This window comes from Nothobranchius furzeri, chromosome 14 (genome assembly GCF_043380555.1).
Source record: "Nothobranchius furzeri strain GRZ-AD chromosome 14, NfurGRZ-RIMD1, whole genome shotgun sequence".
NCBI lineage: Eukaryota > Metazoa > Chordata > Actinopteri > Cyprinodontiformes > Nothobranchiidae > Nothobranchius > Nothobranchius furzeri.
In genome coordinates this window covers 40,162,153-40,185,440 of record NC_091754.1, presented here as the reverse complement: position 1 = coordinate 40,185,440, position 23,288 = coordinate 40,162,153, and the positions used below count along the sequence as shown (strand labels likewise).

General features: G+C 43.5%; 1 protein-coding gene across 1 annotated transcript; it reads right to left on the bottom strand.

The window, feature by feature from the left end:
- Positions 1-880: 880 nt before the first annotated feature.
- On the bottom strand, positions 881-9,183 carry pard6a (par-6 family cell polarity regulator alpha). Its single transcript, XM_054747231.2, has 7 exons — positions 8,528-9,183; positions 8,321-8,461; positions 7,033-7,255; positions 5,023-5,312; positions 3,613-3,738; positions 3,069-3,268; positions 881-2,199 (listed from the first exon to the last, which is right to left on the bottom strand). The coding sequence occupies exons 2-7, from the start codon at positions 8,396-8,398 to the stop codon at positions 1,902-1,904; spliced, it is 1,215 nt and encodes a 404-aa protein (XP_054603206.1). The 5' UTR covers positions 8,399-8,461; positions 8,528-9,183; the 3' UTR covers positions 881-1,901.
- Between the last annotated feature and the right edge of the window lie 14,105 nt (positions 9,184-23,288).

Below are 23,288 nucleotides of genomic sequence, written 5' to 3'. Positions count from 1 at the left end.
CCAGGACATTCAGGATGAAAAGCAGCCGTCATACCAGAAAGCTTAAAATGAAACGAGGGTGGGCATTTCAGCAAGACAGTGATCACACACAAGACCAAGGAAACAATGAACCAGTTTCAAAGAAACAAAATCAAGTTGCTTGAATGATCCAGTCAATCAGCTGACCTAAATCCCACAGAACACCAATGGAGATAACTGAAGATCAAAGTCCATAAAAGAGGCCCAATGAACCTTTAAGATTAAGTGTTTGTGTGGAAGAACGGGGCAGAACCACTCCTGAGCAACGCAAACGGCCGTTCTCTCATACGAGAGGCATCTAGAAGCTGCAATCACCAACAAAAGGCTTTTCTACAAACTATTAAAGTGTGTTTAACACTTATTCCCTGTGTCATTTCACTTCATTATGACTCAATTTTATGTTCTGATTTCTTTGCATGAATTCATCATTTTGCTTAATGGAAACATCTAAAACAAATTTTGTGTCAAAAGCCCACTTAGAAAAACCCTTACTGATAAAAATGCTGTGTCACTTTTTTCTCCTCGTATGTTATTGTGTCCTTAGTTATGAAAGTCATAGAAGGTTGGAACTATGACAGGTAACGCTAGAGAGCTGGTGGTCATGAAGATAAGAAGGAAAGTGGATGTAAGACGTGTTCAGGAGACCAGGTGGTGAGAGGCCAGCAGCTCGGGGGGAGGGTTTAAGCTGGAAAGGGAAATGGAGTAGGAGTACTTCTGATAGAAATGTTCTGGAAGAAAAAAAGAGTCAGCTAGGCTGAAGAGTCTGAAGCTTGAAGTTGAAGGAGTTATGACCCCTGCTGTTCGTGGTTCTGCCCCCCAGGATGAGAAGAGAAGCAGGAAGCCTGGAGTGAGCTGGATGCAGCGTGATGCCGAGATAAGAGCGGTGATTGGTGCAGACTTTAACAGACAAATAGTTCGTCTCTGTTTAGGCCTTAAAACACAACACTGATTCTTTTAAATACAAGACTCTGTACAACTTTATTTATTTAGGACTTTTGTTGGTTAATGTTTGTAGAAAGATCAGTTGGAAGGTCACATCTATAATGGGAAGCTCAGTCATGCATAGGTAAAGCACAGTTCTAGGGTTTGAATGAGGAGACACACCCGTCTGTGGTCAAACTTCAGACACGTAATAAAAGATTTGTATAAAATCTGAGTAAAATCTCACCTCATGGATGAGTCTGAGACCAGAGTACGGCGAGTGATCAGTGTGTATGACGATGAAGACCTCTGAAGCCCAACAAAGAACCGCCGGCAGGATTACGCAACACCCATTTAAAACAAAACATTCAGTGTAACATGAAAGTCAACCTGCTGACCTCTACAGGAGGACAGGTATCCATGTTTTCTACAAAGGTCTGACATTAGATCGTCTTTCTCACCCATTCTAGTTCATTAAATGCCTCGATTTAAACCAAGAAGGGAACTGATTTAACTAAAGTCTAAAAGTTTAAGGTACCAAAAATAAAATGAAGTTCTTTAAAAGTCTATTTATGGTCATTTTAAGGTTTTCCTCTGATTGTTCTGTTCAGTTGATCATTTTGGCATGTGACTAATGTCGTTTTCATAGATATTCAAACAAATATGATACTGTTTCATGTCACTGTGTGTGTGCGTGTGTGTGTGTGTGCGTGTGTGTGGTGTGTGTGTGTGTGTGTGGTGTGGTGTGGTGTGGTGTGGTGTGGTGTGTGTGTGTGTGTGTGTGTGTGTGTGTGTGTGTGTGTGTGTGCTCCTAGTAACACAACTACAGAACCCGTCAATCTAAGAAAAAACCTTTCCAATCAACGCTGCTGCTGAGTTTCATGTCCGTCTTGTCATGTTTACAACAACATGGCCGTTCCATGATCATACAGGCGATGTCTGTGTTGACACGGTGACAACTATCACAGTGTCAGTATGTTGCCGTCTTCCTTCATGCTGTCTTGACTGCCACTGGCAGAGTGATTTAAGTTCCCGTTGTAACTCAGGGTTGATGTGATGCTGTTGGGCATGGACACACTCTGTGTGACGGACTTCCCTCCTGAAGAACCGTGTGAGCCGTAGTGAGGCGAGTTCCTGTTAAGGTTAGCACTGTTGCTGTAAGTCACAGGATGGGGATTGTGGGCTCTCAGGCAGTCATTTTCCAGAATGAGATCACCATCCTCCTCTTCGTCTTCACTGTCCCCCTCAGCGATGCTGCTGCTGCAGTAACAGACAAACATAACAGACATGATGCAAAGTAATGTAGCAACACAGAAAGACCTCATCCAGCCCCTGACCTCCAAACAGAGGTCTGAGTACAATATGTGTACGAATGTAGAAGACACACCCCATGCTAGTCAAGCCCAGGATGCACAAGACAGCCCAAGAGAGCTGGAGTTTCTATACCTCAACCTGGAGGCTCTAACAAAAGGTGGTGGATACTGTGACCCACAAACTCCAACAGATCCCAGAAACTACCACGAAGATCTCTGTCCAGAGGACAGCAGATCAAGGAGAAGCTAACAGGAACCATCCAGTTCCCAGGGCCCTCATTATCAAACATTCATAGAACCATTTCTATATTCCTACAAATTAAATTTAGAATGTTCTTACAAACGGCCAAAATCCTGATTCATCAAACACATGGTGGCCTCTCGTACGACTGATGATAAATCCCACCTGTGCGTACCCAGGTGCTCATGTCCGTTCAGTCATTTACATACAGAAACGCCCTCAATTAACCATATTTGGTCACGCTACGTCCTCAGCACGAGAGGAATCCCTGCATTCTTCCCAGAAAACACAACAACTTTACTGACATTACGCACAAGTACACGACGAAGAATACCACAGAATACATTAAATGGTTCCTTTACACGAAACACACACAGATCTGTGTGTGTACGGTTGATAAATGAGGGCCTTGGCCTCTGGTGAAAGACCTAAACTGCAGTAAGCCACCCACGTGGAAGCGGAGTGGTCTCTTCTGCATTTATACAAACATAACTTGAACATTTTCTTCACTAAATGCAAACAACATATAACGCTTTATCTAGTCTGTAGATCTCCAGCAGAGAGCTGGTCCATACCTTGCAGTGAAGGGGTTGCTCTGAGATGCAGGACTTGGTGAATCATGTGAAGGAGCAGAGCCTGTTGATCCAGCCGAGCCCACAGAACCAGAATTACCCAACGAGTACTTACTCCCACGAGGCACGACGTTGTTCCTCTGGTTAGCTGGTTTGACTGTTACGATCAGGTTGTGGCTGTTGGCCACCATCATGTCGGTTACCTGAAATGATCAAAAAGGAATCAGAGGAAGAATAAACTGCTGCTGCTTCTGCTGGTGATTATGGTGGAACCAGAGGAGGAGAGGAGTTAAAAGCACATCTCGTAACCAGAAGGCTGCTGGTTCCATCCTCGCCCAGACTGTTGCAGTCATTGTGTCCTTGGGCAAAACATTTCACCCTCTGGTGGTGGTTGGAGGGGCAGTTATTGGTCAGTCTTGCTACTATCAGTGTGCCCCAGGCCAGCTGCAGCTACTTTGTAGCTCATCACCATCAGAGGTTAAATGTCTGGTTGTGTTAAAAGTCAAGTCCCCTAGGGGGTGGGGGGGGGGGGGTGGGTTGTTCTCACCTGATCCAAAGATTTTCCTGCTACGTCGATGCCGTTGACCTCTAGGATCTCATCATTGACAGCCAGTAGTCCAGTGCTCTCTGCAAGCCCATTTCGCACCAGACGAGAAATGAAGACCCCAGGAACCTATTGGACACACGAACACACCAGTGTGAGTCAAACGGTCTGCTTTATACACCATAAATGTGTTAAGCATGGAACCATTTTCTCTTCACAAACATTAAAAAACATCATATTTCTTGTCTGACTCAGACCCATCTTTACGGACATCGTAAATTACAGGCACATCATTCCTAGGAGGAAAGCTTACTGACCACCACCTAGCAGGACAGAGTTGAACACAAACACACTTCCTGTTGAGAAGTGATGGAGTTTTAGCTGTTTAACGATGTCATGTGTGCAGCATAACCAGATGCTTCATGATGGGTTTGCCTTCGGCGTTGTACTGTTGTTTTGTTCCAGATCAACAACAATAAAGGATCTAATCTGGTTAGGGCTTAAAACAAACGTCATGTTGTGTCTCAGTTACACATCCAGGAAATAAAGACAAACTATTCAGAAGAAAGTCTCTCAGGTCCAAATACTAGATCAGGGGTATGCAACCTTTACAGTCTAAAGAGCCCATTTTCCTCTCCGTCCACCATAATAATAATAATAATATTAAGGATGTTTCTGAACTAAACAAATATTTTACTCATACTTTCATTCGTTTGCAGTGGTCTTTAGTAGGAGCGAAAGCCTTGTAAGTTGAACTCCGGGGCAAAAAAGCTGAGCTGAAGCTGTTCCAGCACAGAGAATTCAGCTGGAGTAAAAAGTAGCGTCCGAAGACAGAATCTGGAGTCTTATTTCCTGATATTTGGACATCTCTCCTCTGATTAGACAACAGCAACAGTACTCTACCGCTGATTTTGTCTGTTCTGCTATATTGATGTTTTATCTCCACAAATAGTACAAACAAGCTGTGTGGTACAGTTGCTAATGCTAACAGTTAGCTTGAACAAGCTGAGATGCCGTTTCCTGGATGCTACACCACCAGCAGCCTTCCCCGTTACGAGCCAAGATGGCGAGTCCGTGAATGCAGACTTTCAGTGTGACACTGATGTGCGTGGCTTTTCTTCTTCTGCTGGCCCATGCAGCAATCATCCAATAGGACGCTTGTTCCTCTTTGCTTGATTAAATCCAGGCGGTGGCTTTGTTTGGACTGGCAGGAAAAACGGTTTCTCAGTGAACTTGACCTTAAAAACTTGTTGAACTTCTTTTAGCACTTTTTGTCCTTCACAGCCGTTGTGGGCAGTCCAAAGAACCAGTTCAGGTTGCAGACCCCTGAACCAGACCCTTATTCCTACACAAGACCTTTTTAAACATGTCTAAAGCATAAACTGGACGTAGAACATTAAAAACTCCTCTCACCTTCTCCACCCCCTGAGGTGTGACCCGTACGCTCACCCCGTCCCGGATGTAGAAGCCCAGAGGCTTATTGCTACCATGTTTGTGGAGTCGGACCCTCCTGTGTGACTCAGGCAAGATGTCCACATCAATGATAGATGAGATCTGTCTGAAGTTCTTTGGCGGGCCAATCATGAGGCCTGATTTGTTCTTTGGGTGAATGGAGCCTGAACCCGTGGGGCGCAGCCCTGTTAGAGACAGTCCCTTCTTCCGCCGCTGTAGCGAGTTGGTGCCATAAACCACGGGTTCATCCTCTTAGAGAAGAGAGAAAAATACCAGAGCTAATTATGACAGAACTGCTTTTTCTGTTATGATTGGAGATGAACTACAGAGATCTAACGGTCTGTATGAGGCAACGGCAGGGCAGCTGCCCAGGTGCTGTAAACTTCTGTTAGAATCTACGACGGTCAGCACTTTTACAGCAAGCAAGTCAGTCATTTAAAGGTGATACCTATACTTTTTAGCTTACTCTTGAGTTTTCTGGTCTGTGAGTGCCTACATGAACGAGGTGAACAGCACAGCTAGCGGTGGTTAGGATGTAGAGCTTTAGTTTCCTACATCATGTGCTAATCTTTGCTGAAGTGAAAGCAGCACGTAACAAGTCCAACACCATCAGTAAACCTGGTAAACCTGAAATGGTGTTTGCGTGTTTAACATTGCTAAAGTTCCTGTTTCATCTCGTTCTTTTTTCTCTCCTTATCTTTTGTTTCTGCCTGACGTTGCCTCGCTCTCCTTCTCTCAGATCTCAGCGTAAACCAGACTAAACCTGCAGGCCTTTCTGCTCCTGAACAATATATGACTGCTGAGCAGATTACATCATCACATCCTGACTCTGATCCACGATCTCCAACACACACCAAGCTACACGTCCCTTTAACAACGTAGATTATACAATCCCAAACCCAATCAATAACTTCACCTGCATCCATTAAACAAGAAATCCTGGCTAAAACAAAGCTAATGAATCTGAATGAACCACGAGAGTTAACAAAACAACCTCTGTTCTTGGTACTCGAGGACAGTTCCCCTAGTCTCATCTGAAGTTCTGGTGGGTCTGGAGTTCCAGGCTTAGATGTTACAGAACAAACACATTAACAGGATGCGCTGACCTCCACCACCATGGACATCACTGGGGCCATCACTGTGAATGCTTCCAAATGACGCCACCACGTGGGAGGCCTAGATCACATTAAGTTTAGTAATGTCTTGTGTTGTCCTCTAGCATGGATCTGATGGGGACATGGGTGGACAGCTGTGGCCAACAGGGGGCCCAGAGGACAACTGGTGATGGTATGTGTGTCTGTATAAACAACTGGAGCTCAGATGCTATTATCTTTAAAACACCCTGCGGCCAAGACCTGGAGGATTTTTTTTTTTTAAATGCAGACCATTTCATTACTGAGATTTCAGTGTCTGCTTTGTCCTTCCCACCCTGACGACCACCTGGGCCGGTCCGATCACCTCCCAGTCTCCCTCTACCCTCGTACCAGCAGAGGATCAAATCCCTGCAGCGCATCACACAGAGTGGGAGATTCTGGCCGGGCCTGTATAGCACCTTCTTAGGGTTCTACAACCCCCCAAGGCGCTTTACAACACAATCAGTCATTCACATGGTGGGGATGAGCTACGATGTAGCTACAGCTGCCCTGGGGCACACTGACAGAGGCGAGGTCTGCCGAACACTGGCGTCATTGGTCCCGACAACCACTAGCAGGCAAGGTGGTTAAGTGTTGCCCAAGGACACAACAGCAGCTTTCTCTGGTGGGAGCCGGGATCAAACCTGCAACCTTCTGATTACTGGACAACCGGCTCTACCTGCTGAGCTACTGCTGTCCCATGGTGCTTTTTAGCTTCAGGACTGTTCTGACAACACTGACTGGAGGGTTTCAGTGACTGAACCGAGACATTCTGGAGGTATAGACGGACACAGCCATGGAATACGTCGAACGATGTAGATTCTCCTTTAGCTCCTACCTTTCTTGCTTATAATGATGCGGAGCAGTGGGTTGGCTGAAGACACGGCCTTGTTGAAGTTGTCATCATTGTTGATTGGGAGGAGATCTCCATGAATATCGGCATATCCCAACAGCACGTCAATACCGTGGATGTGATGGATGGTTTGGATTAGACGGTAGAATTCCCGGAAGCCACCGGAGCCATTTCTCTTCAGACCAAAGCGACGATACTCTGCCTCATACTGTAGAAGACAAATCTGGTTAGAAGATCCACATCTAGTGGATCCACTCATCAGTAACTGTAAAAGAGCTGACCCTATTGGTCTTCCTGTTCCATGGGATTCACCATTTTCTGTCCAATCCACAAAGAAGGTAGACAATGCACCTGAACGTTCCCTTTGGGTTCAAAGTTTAACCATCACGACCGGTTTACTGTTAACGTACACGACGCATCCGGTCACTCGGAGAGCTGGAATACACGCAGCTTTCACTACAGAGTCCGTTTGTTTTGATGTGGGATCATTTTATAAATGATCTTGTTCAAGACCTCCCACCTGTGAATCCTACTGACTCTTTCATTATTACAGCTTTTCCACAGCAAACTGGATTGGGAACCAGTACAATGAATGAATCTGAAACTTAATAAACATTATAGAAGGTTTTGTGCTTTTATGACCAACAGCCCTCACGTTCTTCTTCCCTGTGTGCGGTCTTGGTGAGTGATAATAAAGCTGCTGCCCCACATGTCCATGTACTGTACTGCAGTTACAACCCCAGGATGAGGCTTTTGTGACCAAAGTGGAAGGATGTGTTTATGATGAATTGACGCGCGCGCGCGCGCACACACACACACACACACACACACACACACACACACACACGCGCGCGTATAGTTTAATGATTGTGCGGACACATTCAAGCAGCCATCCCCGTTTGACAGGTGTCCGGGGTGAGGGCCGGGGGCTTTTCCCGGTCCTCTCCAGGCTAAACCCGAACCGATGGTGGTGAAACGCTCCCGCAGCCCTAGAGCTGGCGGTCCTCACATAAACAACAACCAGCTGCTGAATGCAGCATCTTCTGTTTGACCTTCAGACATGCTGAGAGCCGGGTCTCATCACATCTTCTGGCTGCTGCCGCTCTGATGAGTCACTCGTTTCAGAACCCGAATCAGAACCAACACCGACCGGATGGGACTGACACCGGTGCGGTGTCTGACAGGCCTCCTGCGTTTCCCAGCAGGCGGAAGGGAGACGCCATGAGTCCCACCTGAACGGAACACCGGCGAGTACCACCAATATTCTGCTCACCTTACTCTTCACCTCCACCGTGTTATCGATGAGTTTTATAGGGGTCCTCTGCTGTAGCGGCGGCGGCTGTCTGGACATGCTGCTGCTCGGTTCCGGTTCCCCGGTTGGCTCGGACTCTGCGGATAAACCCGTCCGCTGGAACTGAAACGTTTGTGTGTTGAGATGAGGGCAAAAAGCACGTATGTGAACGGAAAACGGTCCGTTCACCTTTAGGAACCGTAGCTGCGCGACTCTGATTTTCCTGTGAGGTCCGGATGCTGGCGCGCGGCTCGTTGTATCAGCACGCGCTCATGAACAGACACAAACATCGCAGCTATCCCGACAGGTGGAATCCGGTAAATCCGGTGCCAGATAGCCCACACCCCCACCCACGGCTCAAGGGGCGGGATCCACATTGGTCTGGCTGGGCCTATTGACCCTTTGCACGTGACGTCACGCCACTCATGTGACCGCCCCCTTCGCCATGATGGACGGCAAAAAGACCATTTACACCCAATTCCAGTGAAGGTAGTCAAAACAAGCCAGTTTGTAGCCTTTTATCCCTTTTATTGAGTTTATTTGACAGTAAAATGGTTTTAGCTTGCTGGTGGTTGGCTGCACTAAGAGACAAGGACGTAAACAACTCATTTTTTCTTTTTAATAACTTTGATGGAGACAGAGGACGGAGACGAACTGCAGCGATCAATCAAGCGGACTAGCAGGCCTCAGATTTGCAGCGAACATGTTTTTACCGGGTAAGATTAACGTTAATTTGTTTCACGTAAAAGATAGGGACAGAGATAAATGTGATGTGTTTATACTAGTTATTGATAATCCTGATGGATGGGTATTTCACCATGGAGGCTGCGCTCCGTCCACTGTAGTGCACAGCGAGACAATTATTAACAATATTAAAGCTCCGATGTATGATTACGTGTGTTAAAATTACGTTATTTATTTATATGAGCGCCAGCGGAGATCTTCTCATTGCGGTGTGAGAGCAGCAGCTGAACCCGGTAACACCACCAGCAACAGAAGCTGGTAGGGATCGGGACTATTTAAAAATCAGCTTTGGTGTAAAGTGAAACGCTGTTTACAACATAATGTTATAAATCCAGAGGGGTGAATTTAGGCAAAGTCAGCAACATGTTTACATCGATGAACAGCTGCAGAGAGAACGTAAGCTAACGTTGGTAAGCTAGTTAGCATACCGCTCTCTATGAGCCCCCGCTAGATGCGCTACCTCTTCTGATAACTGAACTGGGCATGAGCTAGTGGAAGGAATGCTGGAGGAGTTTTGTTTTTGTTTTGATCGCAAAAACAGTTTCAGGCTCTACTTTTCCCATTGTTTAGTAATCGTGCCGCTTACTGTTTACATGCTTTTGCCGTCCACCATGGTGGACCCACGTGATTAGGTGACGTCGGTGCAAAGAGCCAATTGTCCCATTGCCCCCCCCCCCCCCCAAACCCACTTGAACAACAAATTATTTGTAAATCTGCCTGTTACTCAACACCATCCTGTTACTGTCCAGTTGAGATAAGTACCAGTCAGAGTGGTCATACCAGTCCTGTGAGTCCAGAGGACCTAAACAGCTGTTGAAACCAGACTCCTGCCCTGCTACTGCAAACATACATCCAGCTGAGCCAGACTTTTAGGGGAATCAGCCATCTGTGCCACCAGCCGGGAGCAAACGGACAGCAACAAGCTGAGGACTGGAAGCTACTGAACCAGACTTCCATCTTCGATGACTGTTAAGGTAAAAATGTGTTTTTTGTAACAAATTGTCAAAAATTTAACTCCATCTCACTATGGTAACAGATACTTTTTTTTAAGCTCACCATGGTAACAAAGACTAAACTCCTCACTGTGGTAACAGAGACTTGACTCCATCTCACCATGGTTAAAAAAAAACTTAACTCCATATCACCTTGGTAACAAAAACCTAACTCCAGCTCACCATGGTAACATAGATTTTACTTTATTTCACCACAGCAACAGAGGCTTAACTTATTCTCACCATGGTAACAGATGCCTAAATTTTGCTTACCACATTAAAACATACTTAACTTATCTCACCATACTAACAGATACTTAACTTCATCTCACCATGGTAACAAAGTCCTAACTTCATCTCACCATGGTAACAAAGTCCTAACTTCATCTCACCATGGTAACATATACTTAGCTTTAGCTGACATAGTAATAGAGATTTAGCTCCATCTCACCGTGGGAACAGATATTTAACTTTAGCTTATCATGGTAACAAAGTCTTAAATTCTTCTCACAATGGTAACAGAGACTTAACTCCATCTAACCATGGTTACAGATACTTAACTTTAGATCACCATGGTAACAGAGGGTTAACTCATTCTCACCATGGTAACAGATACCTAATTTTAGCTTTCTAAGTTAACATATACTTAACGATCTCACCATTGTAACAATGGTTTAACTCTATCTCACCATGGTAACAACATTCATAACTTTATCTCACCATGGTAGCAGAGACTGACAGAGCCTTCAACATTTTTAATCACTATGTGATCGTTAAATAACATTGCTGTATATTTTATTCTAAATTAATCAGCAGACAACACTAAAATGCTGCTCATTTGTTCCATGTAAGCACAATAGTACAGCTCTTGTTGCGCATTTAAATATAATTATAAAAAATATAAATAAATAAATAATTACATACATACATACATATATAAATAAAAACAAGAAACATATCCATCCCTCAGGAGCAGCTGCTCAGTAAAACAGAACAAGCAAGCACACGACAGTCTAGTTCATACACATACGTTTTAAACGGGGAGCAAAAATCACTTTAACTGGTTAGTGTGAGTTTGGAACACCTGTATAGATGTCATTGTAGTGTGTAATCCTGGCTTATTCACTCATTCACTGCAGGCATGAGAGGAATGAGAGCTATCTGTAGTCTGTTGTTAAACACACCTGAAAAACCTGCTTCATCTTGTCAACGAGCATCACGTCAGCTTGAAAGAACCTACATGGCCTTTCCCAGCAACAAAAACACCTGATAGGAGCGTTCAGCAAAACAACTCGTTTTTGATTCTCTCTCTCTCTCTCTCTCTCTCTCTCTCTCTCTCTCTCTCTCTCTCTCTCTCTCTCTCTCTCTCTCTCTCTCTCTCTCTCTCTCTCTCTCTCTCTCTCTCTCTCTCTCTCACACACACACACACACACACACACACACACACACACACACACACTGTATTATGCATAATACAGTCATTTTTGTGACTGTATTATGCATAACCCTAACCCTAACCATAACCAATGCTGATCTATTCCTAACCCCAACCTCAACTAAGACTTAATTCACACCATTCCTCTAAAACTAACTGGTAAGCTTTTCAAAAAGTGAGTACCACAAAAATGTCCTCACTCTGTTGATTAAAACCTCATGATGATCCTCTGTAGGTAGTAAGTACAAGAACACACACATTCTTGTACTTACCACATACAAACACACAAACAAACACACACACACACATAGTGGAAAGCCGATTAACTGATTTAAGCTATTGAAACTGTTGCAGTAAGTTGTTCATCAGAAGAAAAGAAGGACAGACAGCAAAAGAGACAGATAAACTGAAATGACATTTCACCTCACGGCCATGCTTCTTTTCAAAGAAGGTGCGGCACTAACGCGGAGTATAAATGGTATAAGGTATAAACGATATGATTTTGGCCTATGATAAAGAATTGCTTATTACAGGCTAACCAGATGTGCTTACTGATGATGTCGTCGAGGAGTGCAGCAGTTTAGAGCTTCAACAGAGCAATACTCCTCCTGCTTTTGCATGAATGTGGTTACTCTGCGTCATCTATGGTGAAAATCTTCATCTTTATTCATTCTATGATTTATTGTTAGCAACACATTGCTATAAGGCTCCCTTTATTGATGTTACTTAGTGCTTTATTAAGCAATAATAAACCATTACTAAAGTGTTGACAACTTATTTAATGCATCACACTGTGTTACTAAACATTATTAAGCAGGTAACTAATGTTTATTACTGAACTATACTTGACACAGTAATGAGCTTTAAATATGAAAAAAGACTCAAACTTGCATAGCGCATTTGAGAGTCAGAGGACTCCAAAGTGCTTTACACTACAGTGTATCATTCATCCATTCACACGCACATTCACACGCTGGTGGTCATGACCTACAATGTAGCCATAGCTGTCCAGGGACACACTGACAAATAATTCTTGCATTATTTAATTACTTAGCATCATGTGCGTGTTACTCTGCATTAATTACCATGTTAGTTTATGTGTTAATAACCTTTTCAGTGGCCTAGTGGTAGAGTGTCTGCCCTGGGACTGGCAGATCGGGGTTCAAAGCCCGTCGGCTCATACCAAAGACTTTAAAAATGGAACCTAATGCCTCTCTGCTTGGCACTCAGCTTTAAGGGGTTGGATTGGGGGGTTAATCCACCAAATGGTTCCCGAGCACAACCACTGCTGCAGCCCACCGCTCCCCACGGGGATGGGTCAAATGCGGAGATGGATTTTACCAGTGTGTGATGACTAATGAGACTTAACTTTAATAAACATCTAATAGTTACTCAAGTAATCATTTACTATTGTTGTGAATTGCAGAGAATAAGCAATAAGTAGCAGCTAGCTAATGCATCCATTTATTCTACCCTGTATTTTAGAAGGTACTTAGATGGGCATTAATAAACAATTACTTAATGTCTAAAGTAGTCACTAGTGCTGTATGTCATCAGCCCTTACCTGACCTCAGGTAGGGTAAAAACATGTATCCCCTACGGAGCACGTTCTAAATAGACTCATAAGCATTACTAAAGCATAACTTAACCATAATTAATCATTACTGAATGAATTAATTTTGGACCCTTATTATAAAGTGTAAACATTTATCCCTTAGGAAATGCATAACTGTGGTAAATAAGCATTACATATTCACTATCAGTTGAAGCAATCACATATCAAGCATTTTACACACTTTATTTGTAACTCCAAACAGATGTAGTATTTATAACCAAACTCACAGCTGAATAACAGAAAATGTAAACATTTGACCTCTTTAAGAACTAAACATTATCAATCATAACAACATGTCACTGTTGGACTTTTCCAGTTCAGTTTCTCAGTCAGTCTACCTGCCTGTCTATCTACCTAATCTGTCAGTCTCTGAGTGTCATGTTTTCCACTGCAAGTCAAAGCGCAGCGAAACGGCCGCGAAACGTACGTTACGTCCGTGCCCCAGAAGCGAGGGCACACTCATTACGCTCCGAGTCCATTTGGACACGCTGCACTTCCCAAACATGTCAGACTCCTCACTTAAGATCAGGTCAGACAGGAAGTCAAACACAAAAGCAGTGCAGAACATCCAAAAACTTTGAAAATAGATGTCACATGCAGTACACATTTCCCGTGAACTTCTGTAACCGACGTAAACAGAACAGAAAATAACCCACAGACATTTTTCATGCATGCAGCAGTCTTTCTTCTTGTTTATTACTGTGTGTGGACATCTGGAAGCACGTGTGCTGTTGCAATTCTCCTGTGATAACGTGACGTCACAGGATCAGCTGTGTGCAACGCCTTTGCTCCTTTTCGTGTCAGGATTGCTCCCGGTTGGGAACAAGCTCGCGGGTAGAACGCTGCTATTACGTTACGCGACCACTTTCACGACCAGTGGAAAGCCGGGGTCAGTCCACCTACCTGTCTACCTACCTAATCTGTCAGTCTCTGTATGTCACTCAGTCTAGCACAGTCAGTTTCCACCATCCTACAGTCATCGGTCACCCCACTGTCTGTTAGTCCAAACTGTCTGTGTTATGGCCAGGAGCTTTTTATCGTCCTTCATTTTTGTTATTGTTGCCAAAATGACTTGGTTGGGTTCAAAAATAACCTCCTCACACCTTTTCTGTTCCACTGACCCCCTCGTCTCAACCTGATCATATTCTTCTGGGGCAGTTATTGACCCCGCGTCTCAACCTGATCATATTCTTCTGGGGCAGTTATTGCAAGCTCTGCAATGGCTGCAGTTGGTAAGTCTGTCCACTGGGCTGAAATATTTTAGGAAAGGATTCAACTGCGATTTTTCTACGAGAAATTGTGATTTCAATTTGATTCACGATTTTCTTCAAATCAAGGTTCAACACATTATTTGCAATACAGACATAAAAATCATACCAAAACATTTAAAGCTATTAATTTTCTTCCAATATTATCTTTTTTAACCTTTTTTTAATTTTCAGAAAATTATATCAGTTCATTATATAATTATTAAAAATCATTATGAAACATGAGAAAACAAATGAATATAATTATAAATACCTGTCTAAACAATGATCTGTAGGGATTATTGTGAGTGTAGTTACACTGTTACTGTCGCTTTCAGAGACAGGTGACTGTGACAGTGGAACTGGAGCTGCAGTGAGATGTGGGCTCATTTCAGCTGTTTGTTTGACTCATAAACCACGTTTAAGGGAATAATATCCTGTCTGGTGTTTTAATTCTGCTTCTAAAAAGCTACTGAAAGTGTCCGGAGCAGATCAAGTATATGAACAGCATCAAACCATCTCTGAGCTCCGGGATCAGGCCAATGTTCCTCGACAACTCGTTAATTTTCAGGTAAGCCAGGTAGCCTCCAATGCCGATCAGCAGGAAACCTGACACCAACACCACGAATATCCACACATCTTCAGAGTCCTCCACACACAGGGGCGGATTTAGCAATTTGGGGGTCCAAGGCAAACACAGACATGGGGCCCCATACACTAAATTTTCGACAATCTTACCTTTGGATTTGCGAAACTCTCCCCTCTTCTGACACGAGTTATTTTACCTTTTTATTAGTCCTCCTCTTTTTTTCCTGTATTTCTCTCCCTTTGAGTGCTTTCAATATTTGCTCTGCTTTCTTTTTTCTGTCAGCGCTCCTGTGCTTTAGCCTTAGTTATTTATTTTCTATTTTCCATTTTGGTCTGTTTTCCTCCCTTTAAACATTTTCCATTGTCTTTCCTTTCTGCTTCCTTTTGATGTTTACATCGAAAAACAACGTCACTTTCAGAAGTGAAGATAAAAGCTTTTATGAAGCGAGCTGCTTCCTCTTATTGGAGCCACTAGGATAACTTCATGTCATGCTTAATGTTTTGACTATCGCTTTGAGTTTGTTACGAATGCTCCCGCCTCTCTTCTTATTCTTATTTGTGGTCTTATGGCACTTGGCAAACAACAATTTGGTGCATTACTGCCACCAATTGGATTGGAGTGGAATGACTACCAATCACTTCCTGTTTGTGCATCGCAGTCTTAATAACCCTCTTATGACCATAATTATAACAGGGCCGCCTGGTATTTTTTTTTATCTTATGGCTGTAAAATTGTAATAAAAAGTGCAAAGTGTGTGTAACTCTTCTCCTTTTTTCAGAACAACCTCAGCTTTCAGTGTATGGTTTGTATTTCCAAACCTATAACATTTCACGAAAAGAAACGTGAAGCCACTTCTCCTTCAGCTTCACTGGCCGCCAGTCAACTTTAGGGTTCATTTCTAGATCCTGGTTCTGGTCTATAGGGCCTTACATGGACAAGCACCATCTTACATTGGTGATCTTCTTAGTCCCTACACCCCCAGCAGGTCCCTGAGGTCCAGTGACCAAAGCCTACTGGTTGTGCAGCACCAGGCTAAAGACCAAAGGTGACAGATCATTTGCTGCTGTGGCCCCCAGACTCTGGACCTCTCTCCCCCTGAGCCTGAGATCAGTGGATTCAGTGGTCTCCTTTAAAAAGCAGCTGAAGACTCACTTGTTCAAGCTGGCTTTTGTATGACCTTCTTCACCACTCTCTCTTTATTCTGCTCTCCCCACCTATTCCACCTTCCTCACTGATTTCCCTCTTTCCTATTCACTCTCTCTTTCTTAACATTTTTTCTTTTAAATCCCAATTGCCTATTTTTGCTCATTTTAAATGTATTTTTATACATTTTCTAAATGCTTTTTTATATTTATATTTTTGTTTTTGTGAAGCGCCTTGTGATTTTTATCTTGACAGGCGCTATAGAAATGATATTTTCTTCTTCTTCTTCTTCTATTTAGAATGTATTTCTATTACAGACCATTTATTTTTGTAAACTTTCAGACGTTTTTATTTGATGTGGTAGACCTTGAAGCAGCTTCTCTCCAGCTGCAGGCAGAGTCCTGCACACCTCACACTGCCATGGGGTGCTTCTCTGGCACACCGTGCACTGCTTTACAGAAAACTTTTGTTTTAGCAAAAATAATTATTTATTGTAAAAAGATAAATAATGCTGGAATGATGCTGAATCTTACAATTAGCAAATAGTTGAGGGTTGTTCAAATAAACAAATAAAAAATAAAGACTGAACAAACGTTCATATCCTGGTTCACCGGAGATCTGTCCTTCTTCATGGTCACTGTCTTCAGATATAAGCCTTCTGGGACACCTAATAGATCGTGTTGATTTTCTTTGAGGCATTTCCATAATTTCATGCTGGCTTTTTATGCTGATTAGCTTCCCCGTTCCGTTATCCGCTTTTACCGCTGCGCTGCGCTCCGTTTCAATCAGGCTGTACAGCAGGATTTCCCCTCGTAGCAATATTTTCCCTAACTCTGATTGCTTCATGCTATAGATCGTTGGAAACCCGCTTTTATGTACTTTTAGGAACCGTTGGAATTTCCTGGATCTGATCAGCCATTCAAAAGTTATAAAACGGAGCATTTTGGATGACAAACTCAGCACGTCTCTGAATCTGTGTTGTGATTCGGTGCGCTCAAGCCAGGGAATCCCAGTGGCTACCGTAATGTATTGTATATGCACGGAAAGCCCCATTTTTAATCTTTTCAGCACTTTTGGAATTTTAATGATATCTTGAACTGTTCAGGAATTATGGTAATGAGAAGTGCGCATGTCCAATCCCGTCTGCGGCCACAGGTTGGTAATAAGAATATTGTGGCATTAACAGAGGGGTGCTTGCGGTCAGGGCTAGGGGGCCCCCCAACACAAGGGGGCCCCAGGCGGCCGCCTACCTATGCTTAATGGTAAAACCGCCTCTGTCTACTGTGTGTGTATGTGTGTGCTTGTGCATGTGTGTGTGTGTGTGTGTGTGTGTGTGTGTGTGTGTGTGTGTGTGTGTGTGTGCTTGTGCATGTATATGTGTGTGTGCTTGTGCATGTTTGTGTGTGTGTGTGTGTGTGTGTGTGTGTGTGTGTGCTTGTGCATGTTTTTGTGCATGTGTGTGTGTGTGTGTGTGTGCTTGTGCATTTATGTGTGTGTGTGTGTGTGTGTGTGTGTGTGTGCTTGTGCATGTATGTGTGTGTGTGTGTGTGTGTGCTTGTGCATTTATGTGTGTGTGTGTGTGTGTGTGTGTGTGTGCTTGTGCATGTATGTGTGTGTGTGTGTGTGTGTGTGTGTGTGTGTGCTTGTGCATGTTTGTGTGCATGTGTGTGTGTGTGTGTGTGTGTGTGTGTGTGTGTGTGCATGTATGTGCATGTTTGTGTGTGTGTGTGTGTGTGTGTGTGTGTTTACCAGTTTATACATTAAAATGAGTATCAAAACAATTTTTTTTACCTGTAAACTGAGGACTTTGGTAGCAAAGTGAGGACATTTTTCTGGACATCACTTTGGGACTATCAGTGCGTTTACATGCAGCCAGTAACCCTTTTAAAACCTGAATATTCACAATAACCCGGTTCCACACGGCCATGTAAACACCGCCAAAAACGCGGATATGCTCATAACCGGGGTTTTAAAAACCCGGTTACTACACCTGGGGTAACCCTTTTCTAACCCGAATGTTTGGTCGTGTAAACGCATATCGGGATATCCCCATCAAAGCATGTGTTCTGCGCATGCACTGTTCGCAAGGAATCTTGGTCTTTTGAGTAGCGAGACGGCTTGTATGCGCCAGAACACCGGAAGTAAACAACAAGTTGGGAGCAACATGGCGAGTCGCGGCACAGCACCACACTTTTGGACTGACGAGGAAACCTGTCTTCATCGGTCTGGTGAAAAGTATGAACATTATGTCTTTTGTTGATGGCCGAAAGTACAGAGACACCGAAATATGACGCATATTGCATCTTGACGTAGTCCATACGTCCTGACGCTGCACCAACGTCCGCATTTAAATCGGGTTATGCAAGTTAGGGGTAACTCTTTCTATTTATGCTTGTAAACGGGTTATTCTGATCAACTCAGAAACCCGAATACCGACCTTAACCCGACCATAACCCGGATATTGGCTGCATGTAAACGTAGTCAATGTCACAGAGCCCTACTGGTTATATTTAGAGGTGTGGTGTGAATGAAGTTTTAGTTAGGGTTAGGAGTCGACTGAGGGTTAGAGGTGAGATTAGGGTTAGGCTCAGTCCAGTCACTAAAATGAATGGAAGTCAATGACGGTCCTCACAACGAATGCTAGACTAGAGTGTGTGTGTGTTTGTACATGTCTCACCTCCCCTGTGTTCTAATCTAACTGGCCCTAATCATCTCAGTACCAGCCGGGTCCAGGTTCTGAGTTTTTCTGGAATGAGCTCAGCATGCTTACATAAGACACCAAAAGCTAAAGCAGGCAGGCCTTTCAGATCAGGTGCTTTCTTCTGAGAAGAAACAGAAATAAAATGGCCTGTTTTTGCATAGCGCCTTCTTCTTAGGGTTCTATAACCCCTAAGGTGCTTCACAACACAATCATTCATCCACCCATTCACACACTGGTGGGGATGAGCTACAGTGTAGCCACAGCTGCCCTGGGGTGCATTGACAGAGACAAGGTCTGCTGAATACTGGCGCCACCGGTCCCTCCAACCACCACCTGTCTCCAAAAATATGCTGCAGAGAATCATCATGTGGAGAAGTCCAAGTCAATCTGCCCACAAACAAAACTCCCTCCAAAAACAAAAATCTTTGAAAATAGCATTCCAGCAAAGCCAGTTTTTGTGCTATCTCCATTTTTAAATACCCAGTGAGAACGGGACCAGCTCTGGTGAATGACTGCTCTCTGTACAGCAGAACCGACACCAGAATGTGTAGGGTGAGTATGACGAGTGTGAGTGGGTGTATGACAAACATTCTCAGGTACCTTTAGGTTGTATGTGTTTATGTGTGAGCATGAGGGTGGGAGTGTGTAACTGTATCCGTAAGTTAGGGTCTTAAGACTCCTCCCCTCTCCTGTGGTGCTACATCCTACCCTGCCACATTTCCTGCTAGTGGGTGGAGCCTCTGTCTGCCTGTGTACTTGCAGCTGGAATTTTTTTGGCATCTGCCGGCTCACTCCCGGTGACTGCCTGGTGGAGTCTGGATCCCTGGGCTCTGTTGGGTCTCTGCCGAGGTTAGGCACTCTTGGGTCCTGGGCCGCTGAGTTTCAAACCCAGCCTGCCCTGGAGTGGGCAGCTGCAGGCAAGCCTCGGAGCTTGTTTTTATCTCCTAAGCCTCTGGCGCAGCTGCTGGTTGACCCCCCGAGGTGATCCTGTGTGCTTCTCGGGAGGGGCGTTGAGACTGATCCAGCTACAGTCTCTCTGGGGTTTCCGCACTCCGAGGGAGACCTCTTGATCTCTAGGGTTTGGAACTCCTCCATCTTCTGCGAGTCCTTAGGGCAGGTCTGTGGCCCCTCACACTAACTATTAGACATGCCTATAGTTTAGAAACCTTACACACACAAGCGTGTGTATGCACACAGGTGCTTACATGGTGCTCTCACAAGTATGGACATGGGTGTTTTCAACACATAACCTAAGGCTGTGGTTGGCACTAAATGCACTATGAATTATTACCATCTGCTTCTTAGCAAAAGTAGTTTCTGTGACATATCCTCATGTTGGTGCAGTGGTATTTTGGTTCTGTTGTATTTTTGTGTTTCTGTTTTTTCTGTCTCTCTTTCTGAAGGTCTAGAAGCGGATTCATGTACGTCAATATAAAAGTCGAGGTGATCGCTCCTTCCAGACTTTGGAGTGATCTTCCTTTATTCTTACGTAGGACTGACAGTTTGGAAAACAGCTTAAGACCATTTTATTTAAAGCTGCTTTTACATAAATCTTTTGTTTTCTTATTTTTAACTCAGATTTGTAATCATCTGTCATTTGTTTTCATGGCGTTTATTTCTGATGTGAATCTATGTCTGCTTTGAGATCATTATGTTCGATTTTGTTTTGATCTATGTGAAGCACTTTGTGATTTTATGTGTGTGATAAGTGCTATAGAAATAAAATGTACTCACTACATTCTGTATAGTTTATTTGTGTGACGGCAAGATTAAAAAACAATGCTTCATAGAATGAATGGTGTCAACTTACATTTGTTGTCGACTGTTTTGTTTGTCGACGTCATTGTGACGAGTCAACTGATTGTGGCAGCACTATTTTAATGCAATTTTGATATCAGGTGCGGCATTATAGCTGAATCAATACTGCTCCACCTGTGAGAGTAAATCTGTAAGGCTTGTCTTCAGCACTTAGAGCTGGACATGAGAAACACATACCCACAGTTACAGTTTTTTTCGATTGCTAAAACACGTTTTTCAAAACTGTACGTTTCTTTCAAAACTGCACACACAAAACCCCAAACATAACACACAAATTCCTAAACCGTGGCTTCCCTTTGCAACAAAACCCTGCCACCACATATCGTAACACGTTCCCAAAATGGAACACGTGTTTTCATTTGGTAAACACAGCCACATTTTCACATGACACACACATACCATTCATTGCTTAAACACAAGTAGCCTTTGGGTGAACACTACCAAGCATGGAAAGAACACTGAAGAGCAAAACTGAAAACACAATTGTCGAAAGGGAACACAATGAATTACACACTGAATGTATGACAGTGCCCACTTTTCTCTGAGACTAACATTAGACGTCACACAAATTTTGAGACAAAACATTTTATTTTTACAACCCCCCCCCCCCCCCCCCCCACACACACACACACACAAATTTTGACACACAAATAGGCTGAGAAAAACTCCTCAGTGGGATTGAGGAAGGGGGAATAAGGTGGAAGGTATAAAATGGAAAACCGTGGGTGGTCCTGAAACCACTCATGCACCTGGGTAGCCTTGTTGAAACTTGCTTTTATGCTGCAGTCCCTGATTGCAAATTGCTCGCCAGACCCGAAAGTTTAGAGATTTGAATATTTGTGTGTTGTTGATTGAAGCTTTGAGAATTTCTGTGAGAAGTGTGTGTAAACCTGAAAATTGTGTGCTGTGTTTTGACAGCAAGGTAATGTGAAATTGACATCAGAGTGTAAAGGAGGAAAATCAGAGTTCTAATATGATAAGGAAATCTTAAAGAGCAAGTCACCCCCAAATCAGCTTTTTTTTCCTGATAAACTACATCGATGTATGTCTAATCGTGCTGCAGACACGTGTAGTCAATAGTTTTGCACTTTAGTGCATTTTAGTTAAAATTTAAATTTTCTGCCTAAAACTGTCAGTGTTGTGCCGTTGTCAGGTAAAAACTCTGCACTGTATTTGAATTTAAATCTGCCACCGCTATTGGCTAAGAGGTATGCTATGATGTAAACTAGTACATTATGATGTCACAATGTCGTTGTGACCCTGTGTGTGTATTTGTTAGTGGCTCCGCCCTCTCGGTCTGCTAGGCAACAGCATTTGTTGCATTTTTTAAACATGAAGAGGGAGTGAAGTAAGTTTCTTGTAGGGGGTGACTTGCTCTTTAAGTAGTGATAAATTGAGACAAGCGATTGGGAACAGAAGTAGAGGTTCTGAAAATTGTGCCTCATTTTTGCTTTTTGAGTTTTAGCAATCGAAAAAAATTGCAAACCACCCTGGTTCATGAACGCGTGCAAAACCCAGAAATATCACAAATGAAGGAGAGATTTCACCCTGATAACCTGAGAACCAGAGCTTGGCCTTCTTTTGTAAAAAAAATCTCACAAACATTTTGAACTTTTCTGGACTGAAATTTGGTGCAAAGTCTCTGACACAACAAGTCAGTGACTAGAAGCAATCTGCCGGGTTTCCTTACATAGGAAACTGGCTTATTGAAGTGAACTCAGTGTGAATGTTGAAGTGCCTTGAGATGACTCTTGTTGGGATTTGGCACTTTATAAATAAATTTGGCTTGGCTTTAAAATCTTTATGTTTAGACTGAATCTGGAGGAGCCGTTGTTCTGGGATCTAACGTGTTTTTCTAGTTCCTGTTTTAGAATGGATCACAGCAAAGAGGGAACTTCTACATGCTTATAGCCGCAGTTGTTTCACTACATCTGTTGTCATTTAGGCTCTGCTTTTTAACTGTTTCAGTGTTGGATGAATATAATCACTGGTAAAGGTGTCACAGTAATCTCTTAACTGAAAAGACAATGAAACCACTTTTACACATGAAACAATCCAGTGTGTGTGTGTGTGTGTGTGTGTGTGTGTGTGTGTGTGTGTGTGTGTGTGTGTGTGTGTGCGTGCGTGCGTGTGTGTGTGCGTGTGTGTGTGTGCTGCAGCTCTTGCGTGTCTGTTATGTTTGGTATGTCCCGGCTCGGGGCTGGTTGGGTTTCTGTGGGTGTGGAGACACACAAGGACAGGTTTTCTATCTTTGTCCCAGTGCAGCCCTGCAGGATGATTCTCATGCATTCACTGTGACTCATGAACACCTCACCGGCAGCCTGTCAGCACCCGTCTTCTTCTGTGGGACCGTCTACACAGGGAGGATTCAAGTACCTTAAATAAACACAAGATGGTGTTAAAATGCTTCCACATAAAAACATCCAATAGGTAACATGTTTTTTTAATGTTTTCTATGCCTATGTATTGTTGCATTTGATGGATTCCAAAACAAAATACGCCTAAAGCTGGTTTCACTTCACCATGTCTGGTCTGTAACCACTGAGGAGGGTTCATTCCTCTGGGAACAGATTAGGCCCAGACCCAGAATGAAATGGCAGGTTACCTATAATCTGCTTTGTGTAAAATAATCCTTGGTTTGGTTTGGTGATTACTGAAGGTGGATT

Bases quoted from the DNA above. Each gene is read 5' to 3' on its own strand.
- pard6a (XM_054747231.2), bottom strand. From the start codon at position 8,398: ATGTCCAGACAGCCGCCGCCGCTACAGCAGAGGACCCCTATAAAACTC. The intron at 5,313-7,032 runs GTAGGAGCTAAA...CTCTTCTCTAAG, and splicing joins CATCATTATAAGCAAGAAAG to AGGATGAACCCGTGGTTTAT. The intron at 3,269-3,612 runs GTGAGAACAACC...TGATCATTTCAG, and splicing joins CAGGAAAATCTTTGGATCAG to GTAACCGACATGATGGTGGC.